This window comes from Gobius niger (assembly GCF_951799975.1).
Source record: "Gobius niger genome assembly, chromosome: 17".
Taxonomy (NCBI): domain Eukaryota; kingdom Metazoa; phylum Chordata; class Actinopteri; order Gobiiformes; family Gobiidae; genus Gobius; species Gobius niger.
The window spans coordinates 27,437,592-27,450,271 of NC_136868.1; the positions used below are offsets into that span (position 1 = coordinate 27,437,592).

Genomic DNA, 12,680 nt, shown 5'->3' on the forward strand with positions numbered 1-12,680 from the left:
CGGTGCCACAGAAAATCAATGAAAGAAAACAGCTATAGATGCAACTCAAATTTATGCCTCACTTACAGAGGGGGTATTCTGCTTTTTTCAATCACATAGCACCAGTCTATATCACACTACAATGATGACAAACCTTCTGCTGGTCTGTAAATGCAGTAAATTAGAATAACTGCCTTGTATAAAATGTCTCTCAAATGGCTGTAGTGAATGTCTTGAAATAGGCCTCTGTCTCTTTAAGAACCTCTGAGCCTTTCAGACACGCCCCCTCCACACGCTGTCTGTGGCATCAGTGGGGAGGGGGTTCTGCTGAGGAGCAGTGATTGGTTACTCGGCTGGTGACAAAAGCTCGGAGGCGTCTCCAGGAGGTGGGGGCGTTCCTAGGAGGACTCAGGCAAACCTATCCCTAAAATGGCCGCCATCAGAGTTTTTACAGATTACTCAAAAATATGTGAATGTGTCAAGGCAACACTTCAGGCATGTTTTTAATGAGGGAATAACATAATAACATGATGGAAAGCTTGAGAAAGTCGATTTTGCAGAATACCCCCACTTTAAGAAAATCGAAAAGTACTAATCATTTACTTCCTCCACCACTGTCAGGGAGAATATCACTCTTTTAGCCGAGATAGCATTTCAAAAACAAGTATAAACCTTCCCATTTATAATGACTTACTGATTCAACTGTCTGCATTTTTAAACTATGACACATTTTCTATTTCACGTTTGTGTAGAGATATTGTTGGCTTGCATAGCATTCTGGTGAGAGTGTGTGCATAAAATGCATGGAAGCCAAGTGTGGACAAAACAGGAAAGGAAACAGAGTCACAGGGAATGGGTGGAGATGACTTTCCACTTACTTCATTCATCGCATTAAACTGTGTTAGGGTCGACATGAGGACCGTCTGCAGCACGGACAGAGCAACATTTGGAAATATAACAACAGCTTGCTCTGTAGAGTGGAGCATCTGCCAAGAGGAGCTGAAACATGGAGGTAAGTTATTAGCCGTGTATTCACAACTAGGCACATGTATTCAGTTGTAAAAAAAAGTTGACTATGTCTATTTTCACCTGCCAAAAGTTAAATTGTTGAGATTATTGCACAGAAAGGACAAACAGTTTCATAACAATCCAGGTCATACAACATTTATTATCAAATGCTATACAGCACACTCCCCTGCAGCACTTTAAAAAATGTGTAATCAACATAGAAAATAATGAGCTGAAATGTGGTCAAAACCTGTGCTTGTGAAAGGGGATTCTGTCTTATTGACTGGCACACAGTTAGATATTCTTAGATTAAAATAATCTTAGAGAACTTGTGCACTCAGTGGCTTTGTGGAACACTTTTTCACTTAAAGGTGTGAAAATCAAATCAATGTATAAAGCATTTACCATGCTTGTGATGATGGCTGACCAAACATTTGCAAAACAGGAAGTTGGGACTCAGGATGTTAAACTTTCCACCTTTTCCGTCGCCAAGAACAATAGCCTTTTAATATTAGAGCCGTGACTTGTGTTGTGAAGAGCACACATTTCTTCATATCGATTATTATCCTGAGAAATAAAACCAAATGAAGAGGACTTGTGAGTTCATGAGGGGCAGTGACTTGAGGTTCAGGCGAGAGGACTCGGACTTGGACAACATGTTATTTATTTTGCACAGGAGTCCGGCCTGGTCCGCTGTGACAGTCTGGACACAGCGTCTCTGAGTGAGAGGGACATGATGAGTCCGGTGGAAGCTCTGACGTACAGTTCCGAGGGCCCGGACCCTTCTTTGGGCCCCGAGCCGACCCCTGCAGAACTGGCCCAATGCGAGGCGGAGGTGGGCACCCTGCTCAGCATCATCGCCGAGCTCAACAAGAAGATGGGCTCTCTGAAGGCGCCAAGGTGCACATGGGCAGGAATGCATGTTTTTAGAAAAACATCTACTTGCACATTTTTTCAACTGAACCTTCCATATGTGCTAAACTGTTGTAATCCACTTGTTTGATGCAGTGACCCAGGCAATATGAGATCACCTGCTGCTTCCAGGCCTCTCGTTCCTGATCTTTTATCACACAGACTGGTCAGAAATCCAGAGAGGAAGGCGGCGGAGACGGCCTTACCCAAACCCCCACTATTAGACAGAGGTATAGAAAAAGAACTCAATGAAATTAGTAAAACTAGCTAACTAACTAACAGTTTTTCTCAATCGTTTTGGCACATTTAAGTTTCATCTTTTCAAATAATATTGTCTCTACGTTTGATTTATGAGTGAAAGCTATGAAACAAGAATCAATTCATTGTCATTAGCTCCGGAGAGTTCATAGAATTCAGAGCTTTGCAGTTATGCCCAAGTAACTACATTGAAAGAAATAAGGTACTGGCCAAAGTATGTTTGCATGTGTGAACAGGTCTAGTAGTAGTATTGTGAATTCACAAAAAGAGCATGTGTCTGTGTGAGAAATGTGTGAGTTGTTCTGAAAAAGGGTCTGAATGAGTCCGACAGTGATACGCCCCATTGAAAAATATATTAAATAATCTAACAGCTGAGTGAAATGTTGAGATAAAAGTTTGAATCAAAATAGAAACTAGGACCAGGTTAAAAAAGTGATACATGTACTTGTACTTACACTATCTGTCCACTAGGGAGCGGAGGTGTTGTTTGGTCGAGACTTCAGGACGTTTTATCATCAGTTGAAGACTCCATCAGTTTCAGGAGATCATGGGCTGCCCCCATCACTGCAGTGGACCTAAACAAGCACAAGGAGCACTTAAGGGCCGCACATGAGAGCTCTGTCAGGGCCAGCCAGGTACTTAGACACCGTGGTACTCGGTAAACTTTTCTATTTTGGGATCGTGGTACAGTAAAAAGGCCTAACCAAAATCTCCCTCCTCGTAGATTCTGGATGAAATGGAGAGAGACTTTGGCATTTCTTGCGCAACCGTTCAACCAAAGGGCCACTTCCACGAGGAGGCCCTTGAAGTGGACAGGCGTGACTTCACTCTGAGTGCCCTTCAGAGCCCACAGGAGGAGCTGGAGAGAGCACCCAGCCTCAGCCTGATGGAGGAGGACAGAGACAAGGTGGTTTTGTAAAGAATTCAAACAAGCGTAAAAAAAAACACACAAAAAAACACACACACAGGTACTTCTAGCAAAATCTAATCCAAGATGTGGAGATGAATCCCTTCTATCTCCCACTGCAGCCGACCTGTTGCCCCAATGAAGGTTAGGAATGAGCTTGGACCGGAATTGACAATTTCATTTTATGTGCAACCTTTCACTGTTAGTATACAACAACAAAAAATCTGTTATAGAGCCTTTGAACTTTACAGCGTAGAAACCCAACCCAACGTTTTTGTAGCGCTATTGATGCAAGATGTCTGCAACAAATTTCTAAATTGGAATACAGTGTAGTCCATGTGGTGCGTTTGCTACCTTGTTATTTCCTCACTGCAGTTGGTGAACCTACATAAAGCGTGGAGGTCAGGCAGGTGCTCCCCCTCCTACCGGCCCAGTGCCATGTCCTGTGCGGGGTCAGCGAGTCCGGACTGGGCCTCTCCTCCGTACCCCGGCTCCCCTCTGCTCCAGCGCAGGACGAGCAGAGGCCTAGCACCCCTGTCTGCGGCTGGGGAGGCGTCTCCACTGGGCTCGGGGACCTGTGACAGTCCATGCACCAGCCCCACAGGCTCTGAGGCAGAGACAGAGAGGCTCAACAGGTGAGATGGTGCCATTTTGGAGGACAACAATAACTGCTTATTTTTGCTCAGTTTGGATATTGCAACAGGGAGAGACATTCAGCAAACTGACGCAACCGGGACTCGAAGCCATGGCGCTACATGTGCCTTACCAACGAGGCTGTTGGGCCGCAGTAATGTTACTTTAACCTCTTAACCCCCACGTGCACATTTTCTCCCATTCGGCATTACCCAAATCTAAAAGCTTCTTGAAAAAACTTTCTTGAAAAAAGTGTCAAAATGGTGTCAAAAATTAGACGTAAACAAGGATGAAAATGCAACAACAAAGTGGCAAAAAACAGACAACAAAAAATCACAAAAAATCAACTAAAAATTACAAAAAAGCAACAAAAAGGTCACAAAATGGAATGAGGAAAATGAGGAAGAACAAGAAAAATTCTTGTACCAGTGTTGCAGGTCTTAGCTTTCAAATCAGGCGTTACACTGGCCTGTAGGTGGCCGAACTGGAGAAAATGCACTCGGTTAAGGTCGAGGTTAAGAGGTTAAAATAATTTTACTCAACTCGAAGCAATAAGTACTGACCCAAATAATGACTAAAGTCAAAGTGATAAGCGATCAGCATCTGATTTGTTTGAGTGATGATGTGATAGATTAGACCAAACACAAAGTAATGTCATAATTATGATATTTCTTAAGACTACACAATACAATTGGATCAAATATTTCATTATTTAAGTAAGAAATGTTTTTAAGTTGAACTTTTCATATGTCAAATGAAGCTTCCACTTGTCAAAGTGGAAAGAGTAACCAAATGTTTTACTCGAGTAAGAGCGATGTTACTGTTCAAATCAAATGACTTACATGCATGTTTATGTACTGTGTTATGAAACTACTCCAGAAGTACATTTACTTCAAATGGTTACTACATCATGTACTTGTGTAAAGGTAACAGAGTAAGGTTAAGGACCTATGGTTAAAGTGAACCTTATTGTTCCCGTAGGGAAACTTGTCCTCTGCTTGATGGGGGAAACCGGAGCATCCGGAGGAAACCCATCCAGACACGGGGAGAAGAACATGTAAACTTCACACAGAAAGTCTCGCACGGTCTGGGATTGAACCCGGAACCAGTAAAGCATATTCATATACCACTACAGAAATGTAGATTGGTCTTCTTTCTTGTAAAAGCAACTGCTAAAAAAATTACACTGTTTAAATGAAAGGCGTAGCTGGCCTTAAAACATGTGTTTGGTTTGAAAAAAGAAACTAGAACAATTAAAAATCTGATCTTTATAAAACAAAGAAAACAATATATTTAATATATAATATATTTATTTTAACATTTGGAGCAGTGTATACATTTACTAGGATACAAAGGAAAAAAGGAAAAAAGTGACATAAGTGCATTATCTCTCACCAATTCGCCAACAGTGAAAACACTTTTATCAAATTCCTTTTAATTTTACAAGAAGGATTCAAGGCTATGTATTCACACCAGCGTCTTCATAATCACTGGGCTGAAACAATTTTCAAAATGTAGAACCCACTGCACTTCTCAAACTCTAGTAGGCATAGACTTGCCTACTTCAGGCTGAGGCCTTGGTTTTAATTGGTCACACAAGCTCTTTGAAATGATCTTTTCTTAACCCTGCCGTCAGTAGATGGAAAAATAGTTGCTTTTCAACTTGTAAGTACTCAAAATGTTTTCAAGCCTTCTCTCACCTATTCACACACAAGCACTCTCACCTTCGGTGTGCAAAAACACTAATGCCAAGGTTGACTTAATTATTGACATTCGGAGGCACTTCTGAAGCACACAACTTTGAAACGGTCTGTGAAATATATTGTAGTATGTGTCATTATATTTTTTATAGTTTATTACTTTATATTGTTTGCTTCCATGTTTCCAGTGTACACTACAGAGTCCAGTACCATATACAATACCAAAACTACTGCAGATGTGTACAAAAATACACAGGAATCAACAATAATATGTAAAAAGGTTTATAAGGTTTAGTAATGAAGCAGAGTTGCTTTTAATGCAACATTTTGAAATGAAAAGTAGCATTTCTGCAATAGGTTGTGTTCACAGTATTGAGAATTTCATGTCATTATGTCAAAGGGTGATATAGCTAACTCGATGTTCGATTCATTCTTTTTCAAACAACTCTCAGAACAGAAAATCTTATATATTTAAAGAGGGGGTATTATGCTTTTTTCAATCACATAGCACCAGTCTATATCACACTACAATGATGAGCAAACCTTCTGTTGGTCTGTAAATGCAGTAAATTAGAATAACTGCCTTGTATAAAATTGCTCTCTCAAAATGGCTGTAGTGAATGTCTTGAAATAGGCCTTTGTCTCTTTAAGAACCTCTGACCCTTTCCGACACGCCCCCTCCACACGCTGTCTGTGGCATCAGTGGGGAGGGGGTTCTGCTGAGGAGCAGTGGTTGGTTACTCGGCTGGTGACGAAAGCTCGGAGACGTCTCCAGGAGGTGGGGGCGTTCCTAGGAGGACTCAGGCAAACCTATCCCTAAAATGGCCGCCATCAGAGTTTTTACAGATTACTCAAAAATACGTGAATGTGCCAAGGCAACACTTCAGGCATGTTTTTAATGAGGGGATGACATAATAACATGATGTAAAGCTTGAAAAAGTCGATTTTGCATAATACCCCCCCTTTAACATTAGTTGTCTTTGTTGGGCCCATCAATTTACCATATTAATTTTGTGTCTTAAAGTTTAGGGCCTGGGACACACAAGAGGATTTTAAAATGTGATACAAAGTGCAGACATGTGGACACTTTTCCAGGATGAATAATTTCACACTCATATAAAACCACCAGACTTAAATGATTCTGACACATGATGCGAGACCACCCACTACCCGTTTCTGTAGAGATTTGTCACACCGCAAGCCCAAAAATGGGTCACGTGATTGAACGTGAGGCTAGGACCATAAAATAAACATGCCAGATACTGCACAGGATCAGTGGCCTGGGCTTTCATGCCTCGTGTCTGCAGCGAAAGGGTCACAAATAAACACGTGCAGGTGTAAGCCTGTTTTCAAAGGCACCACAGGAGCGGAGGGGACCAGAGGTGGCAGTGAGTCGCCTGATGTTGGCCCAGCAGCGTCGCTCTAATTAAGTGACAGCCGTAAATATCAAATATGACTGTTACTTATGATTTGAAATTTTGGATGCTTCAACACAATGGCCCTGACACCATTCATATGAGCGGGACCTGCCTCCAAGCAAACTCAAAATCGGACAATATTGGGTTCAAACTCCGCTAGTGTCCCCTGCTTTTAAGTCCTTTCAACTGAATTGTGGTGTGTGACTGTGTAAATAATTAATCACAATTTTTGTTTACAATGAAAATCAATCATGTGAAGATCATATTACAGCAGCACTAAGTAACTTCTTTACCTTAACAAATCTTTTCCGTAGTCCCTCAGGGGGTAATACAAGTGTTGATGGGATGATTGGGGGGTCTTTCATCTCCCCCTGGTGTCTCTTCCCAGGCTAACGGGCAAAGCTAACTGCGGGCTAGCGCCACTTAAACAGTATTTACAGCCAAGAAGTTTGAGTGAAAAAAATGATCTCCATTGTGTAATCAGATGTACAATATCCCTCTCTCCCTTTGTCTTTTCTATCAGCGTAATATTTACTCTCACGGACAATTAAAGAGTAAAAACCGTAACATGCTACGACGGGCATGAGTTACTTAGTACTGCTTTAAAGTGAATACCCTATATTGTCTGTACTAGTAAGTTTATGCTAGATTATGTTCCGTGCAGTAATAGTTTTTCATTTATTGTTGTTAATTACATCCCAATGGGTTATAACCTCTTTAAAAGCCTGTTCCTGGGGTCAGACATTATCCATAAATCAGGCAAGTTCAACCACAGACTTCTTCATAATAAAAATATTAGTGCACTCAAAGTCACTAAACAACTTCAATTCATTCCATTCCCGGTGGTGGTTAACTTTGTGGTAAGTCAACCAAAAGTTGCCTGTCATCCACTAGAAAAAATGATAAAAGATGACTCTGTGGCGCCCCCTCCAACATGCAGTTTACTGTACATGGGGCCTATGGGACCCCGGCCACAAGAAATGTCAACGTACAAAGATGAAACTGGGCAGGAACATAGAAAATGATATTATGGCCCCGCCCTAAACCCTACAGGAAGTCGGCCATAGTGGGCGGAACATCGAGCACTCAAAAATCACACCCCTTTAACTTTTGACATCTGCCCCTCGAGTTTTCATCCAAACGGCTCCAAAATTTGACAGAAAATCCCAGACCCGAATGCAATAAAAAATGTCGTTCTTTTAAATAATGTTGGGCGTGGTCATGCCGCTAAGCATTCACATGGCGGAATTGCCTTTCTTAGCTGCCCTTTCCACCTCTGTTTAATGATGCCACATGAACAACTTACTGAAGAGTGTTTCGCCCCAATAATCCCCCCTGTGCTTGTTCATCTCAGGCTTATTGATCGACTGAAGGCCAGGAACGAGCGTCTGAGCGCGGCCCTGGAGCGGAGGAAGACTGATCTGGAGCACATGAGCCTAACTGTGAACAGGCTGGAGACGGACGGCTCTGCCTTACAGCTGGCCCTCAGATACTGGTAACCATTACGCACACCTGCTACTACAAAGACCTGTCCGCACAAGCCTGATTTATGTTTTACTGCTCCTTGGTTAAAAAGGTCAGGTTTAATATCTTCGGAAATATACTTTCCACTCCTGTCAGGCTACTTCTCGGATCAGCCCCTAAACAGAATCTGACACAACATTTTATCACAGCTTCTAAAAACAAACATGGAAACGCTATAGCTCTGTTGAACATTTTAAAGCCATTTCAGAGGAGCCATAGGTGGGAGAGCGTAATGTGTGACCTCTGTGCATTTGCCTTTGCTTTGATTGACAGCGAGGAGTGTGAGGAGGCGTACGGAGAGCTGCTGTCACTTTACGAGGCCAAGACTCACCAAAGCATTCCTCGGAGGACGGACACAGCAGGTGGGAGGACTCCGGGTTTTTACTGCGGAGGTGGGAATGCAGGTCGGCCGCGCAAACATTTACTCGTTCTTTTTTTCCGCTGCCGTCAGGGGAAGCTGGCGGCGCTCCAAGTGATCTGACGGACACCGAGGAGCTGTCCACCTCCTTTTCGACGGCGGGCGTCTCTGAGGAGGTCCACATACAAAGGTGATGTCAGAATAGTAAAAAAAAAAAAAAAGTCACACTAAAGATTTCCCTCCATCCAATGCATTAATTTTCAGAGATCTTAATATTAATGATGGAAGAGTAGGACCACCGTGCAAAGCCTTCGACAGCACATTCCAAGGGTTTCCAATGGGGTCAAAGTCTCAACTGGAATGAATCATGGCCTTGTCATCTTCGATATGCCCATGCCATTGTGAAAGCAAAAAAAAAAAAAATCCACTTTAGCAACTCCAGATCCAGGTGGCAACTGTCTGAGGGCCAGGCAGCACCATTTCATTACAACTATTGATATGATCAAGTCAAAGTTTTGGCAGATTATTGTCTTTTGCTCGACCTGGTTAGCCTCAGTTGTGGTTTAGTCCTGTAGTTCTTGGAGACAATAATGCTGTAACTTGATCTGAAAAGACACTGGAAGACTGTATTAAAATAATGTTTAGCCCTTTTGGATGATACGAATGCGCTTACATAATCTTTGCTCACATCCTTTACCCACATCATGTATTTTTTAAGGACACCGGAGGAGGATCGTGAGGTTTCTCTGCGTCAGCTAATAGAGAGTTTGAAGAAAGAGCGTGCAGCCATTTGCCTTCCCAAAGCAGGTCCAGGAGGAGTGGAGTGCAAGCTGATCCCTGACAGCAGCCCAGCGCTGGGGTCACGAGCCGGACACATGAATAAAGACAGGCCTCCCGACACCAAGAAGGAGAAGGCTTCCCTCTTCTATGAGCTCATCTCTGTCAGGGTGAGGCCCGCGGTTCAGTATCTTCCAAGTACACACCTCTGGAGGCACACACACTGTTTCAATAAAGAAAATGTAGCCCGTGGGGATGCTGTGATGCTATGGCGAGTGTTTTTACTTCGCAATGATTACAAACATTGTCTCACACTCACAAACATACTCTCGTTCATCCGGGCCTATTGCACAGTTTTTTATCGGTAGGGGAAACAGGAGTACCCAGAGGTAACCTACACAGACTACACAGGGAGAACATGCAAACTCCACACAGAAAGGGCCCGTCAGGTGGGAACAGAACCTGGGACCTTCTAGCTGTGAAGCACGAGCGCCAAATTGCCCATTTTCTTCTTTGTGAGGTGGTCAGCCTACAGTCAACACAGAAATAACAAACCACGAGACAAATTTCCAAAACATGCATGCATTCAAGAACAGGAAATGATACATTAGATGAAATATTTGTAAGACTGCAGCATTTATCAAGCCATGTAGGTGTGATGGTAGGTGCTTTTGGTACTCCAGGAAAGAAGCAAAATGCACAGTAATAAAAAAAAGTCACTGTTTCAAATCATATCCATTGGTCATTGGGAAATTGAACAGATTGTTTATTAGTCTTCTCCTTATTTAAACACAAACCTATTCCCGGCCTCATGTTCAGGAGGAAATGTCAGACCTCCGCGCTCTGACCCGCCTCAAAGAGAAGGAGCTGCGCTGCATTGAGTGGAGTCTGGTGGCCCAGAAAGCCCAGGACGCAGCCGGTGCCTTCATCCCAGAGAGAGAGGAGCAGGAGGAGCGCAGAGCCGAACAACAGGTGGGAAGGACTTTTAATAAAATCTTCGAAGAATAAAAAGCCAAGGTGAAACGTGCATTTGGGAATGAGATGATGGTCTATTGTGACAGATTCAAATCTGGCTGTGCCTCGTGGGAAATCACACCAAAGCAGGATCCCTTCAGGCCAATGGGATATTTCGGTTTCACAAGGTCTTCTCCCGAGCTGACCTCTGCGCACAAACCCTTTTTAATGGCTCTGTAGACGCACACCTCCGACATTATACAAGGACGAAGATTGAAGCTTTGTCTGGCAGCTGTGATACTACAGAGAGATTTGATTAGTGGATTAACGACGGGATGTAAAAGTGTGGAAAAGCATGAGAGCATCCCGTGCAAAAACCTTACAGGGAAGGGTCAGTCGCAAATAAAGGCCAAAATAGAAGGATGATAAATGTTTTTCTCGCGCTTTAACCTTGATTTTTCTTTGTGAACTGACTACATTCTCCCTAATGAACTGCAGAGGCTGTGTGAGCTCACTGCAAAACTGGGGAATGAAGGGGACCTCTCCCGACCCATCCTGAAGGAGCTACAGGCTGTTCTTCAGAGGTGAGAGAAGACACGGGTACCAAGACTCAAACTTGGTTTGTCATTTAGTTTGAGTATGCGGTTTAGTTCAGTATTTGGCTGGTGATCTCCTTGGCCGCGGCAGGAGAAATGTCTGTCAGTCTGAAGTATAGAGCATGTCTCCGCTCCAGCCTCTGTTGCCTGGTTTTCATCTGTTGCTTAGAAACACAGTGAGCAGACAATGTTCAAGGCCTCTAGCTTTCTCTGCACACACTCTATGGACACCGGTTTCTCCTCCAACCTTGAAAAGTGAATGCTTAACCCGCCGCTTTAACCAGAGCTGCGGAACTGACATATTTTCTCTGCGAAGACAATGGATAAAAAAGGTGAACTGTTTACCGTTTTTTTTACAGGGAGCAGGTTTTAAAGAAAAGACTGGCTTTAGTCCAGGACTCGATGAACACCGCTCTGTCCGACAATGGGCCTCAGAGGAGAGACAGCGGAGAGCAGATCGCGCGACTCACCCAGGCTCACAGGTACACACGTCATTTTACCAACTGGGACGGGTAAAGGGTGTATTTTACACCAAATGGCATGGCACGTGACCATAAAAACCACCGCTCCTCCCAACACGGTGCCGTAAGTAAGTAATATGTGAAACCTGTGTTGCAGTAAGGCGCTGAGCTCATACCGTCACATTCGGAGGAAGTACCGCGAGCAGGTGTGGAGGCTGGAGCAGAAAGTGGCTGCCATGATGGAGAGCCAGCAGCAGCACAGTGGAGCCAGCGGGCCGTCAAAAACTGCCTCTGCAGCTTCTGCCGGGGACAACACGGACTGGAGGAGAGAGGAGACTGTGTTATGAATATGAGTTAAGATGATAGACGAGTTTATTTACTTACTGGTTACTTCAGGTAGAAATTATTTAAAGTATGTGTATAATAAGTTAAAATATTACAATTAAAAGCACTTAGTGATGTTAAGCGTGACAGCCTGGCAGGATACTGAGGGTGCCATCAGATTAAACAAAGGTGGTAGAGAATCTACACACTATATTTTTTATTTTGTAGCTCATTTTTCTTCGGTGAAAAATACATTCATTAAAGGGTATTATATTTTTTGCAGGTATTTGGTAATAATGTCAAACACATCTTTATCACTATCTTACGCTTTTTTGGTAAGAAAATACATTATTCATCTAAAACAGCTGAATCTAAGTCTCACTTCCTGATTTTCAAGCGATCTTACTATAAACCCCCTCCTCTTGCTCACCTTCGCTGCACAGCTGTTTCAGTAAAAAATAGACACAAATAGACCAGCTGCCCATAAATATAGTAAAGCTATGGCGAGTGTTTTTACTCCGCGATGAAAGGATTAAGCTTAGCAAGAGGAAGAGACGCGAGGACAGCATTTCCTGGATACGTAGGTCCTCAGGATGAGTTTTCGGATGCTGTCACTGCAATGTTCAGAATAGCCTCTGAGGAAGATTCAAAGATTACTCAAACTTGTGCCGGTGCCTCGAAACACAGCTCCAGGTATGTTTTTAATGAGACAACATTATAACACGGTAAACAACTCTAAAATGTTAATTTTGCATAATACCCCCCTTTAGTGACTTTAGGCAGAGTCCGTCAGGCAGTCTATGAGTCTGCCCCAGAGCAGCTGTGGCTGCAGAAATCACTTACAACCACTGGGTATGACTGAGGAAAACAC

General features: G+C 43.2%; 1 protein-coding gene across 2 annotated transcripts; it reads left to right on the forward strand.

Annotated features, from left to right (window-relative positions):
* Positions 1-868: 868 nt before the first annotated feature.
* Positions 869-12,044, forward strand: ushbp1 (Usher syndrome 1C binding protein 1). 2 transcript variants are annotated; one of them, XM_079575424.1, is made up of 14 exons: positions 869-991; positions 1,664-1,887; positions 1,996-2,129; positions 2,629-2,792; positions 2,882-3,064; positions 3,440-3,699; positions 8,170-8,310; positions 8,613-8,701; positions 8,791-8,887; positions 9,416-9,644; positions 10,294-10,446; positions 10,927-11,012; positions 11,384-11,506; positions 11,643-12,044. In XM_079575424.1, the coding sequence occupies exons 1-14, from the start codon at positions 986-988 to the stop codon at positions 11,830-11,832; spliced, it is 2,079 nt and encodes a 692-aa protein (XP_079431550.1). In that variant the 5' UTR covers positions 869-985; the 3' UTR covers positions 11,833-12,044. The 2 variants fall into 2 exon arrangements, 1 of the variants encoding a protein (XP_079431550.1); XR_013793815.1 differs by lacking the exons at positions 11,384-11,506; positions 11,643-12,044 and adding an exon at positions 10,536-10,819.
* The last annotated feature ends 636 nt before the right edge of the window (positions 12,045-12,680 follow it).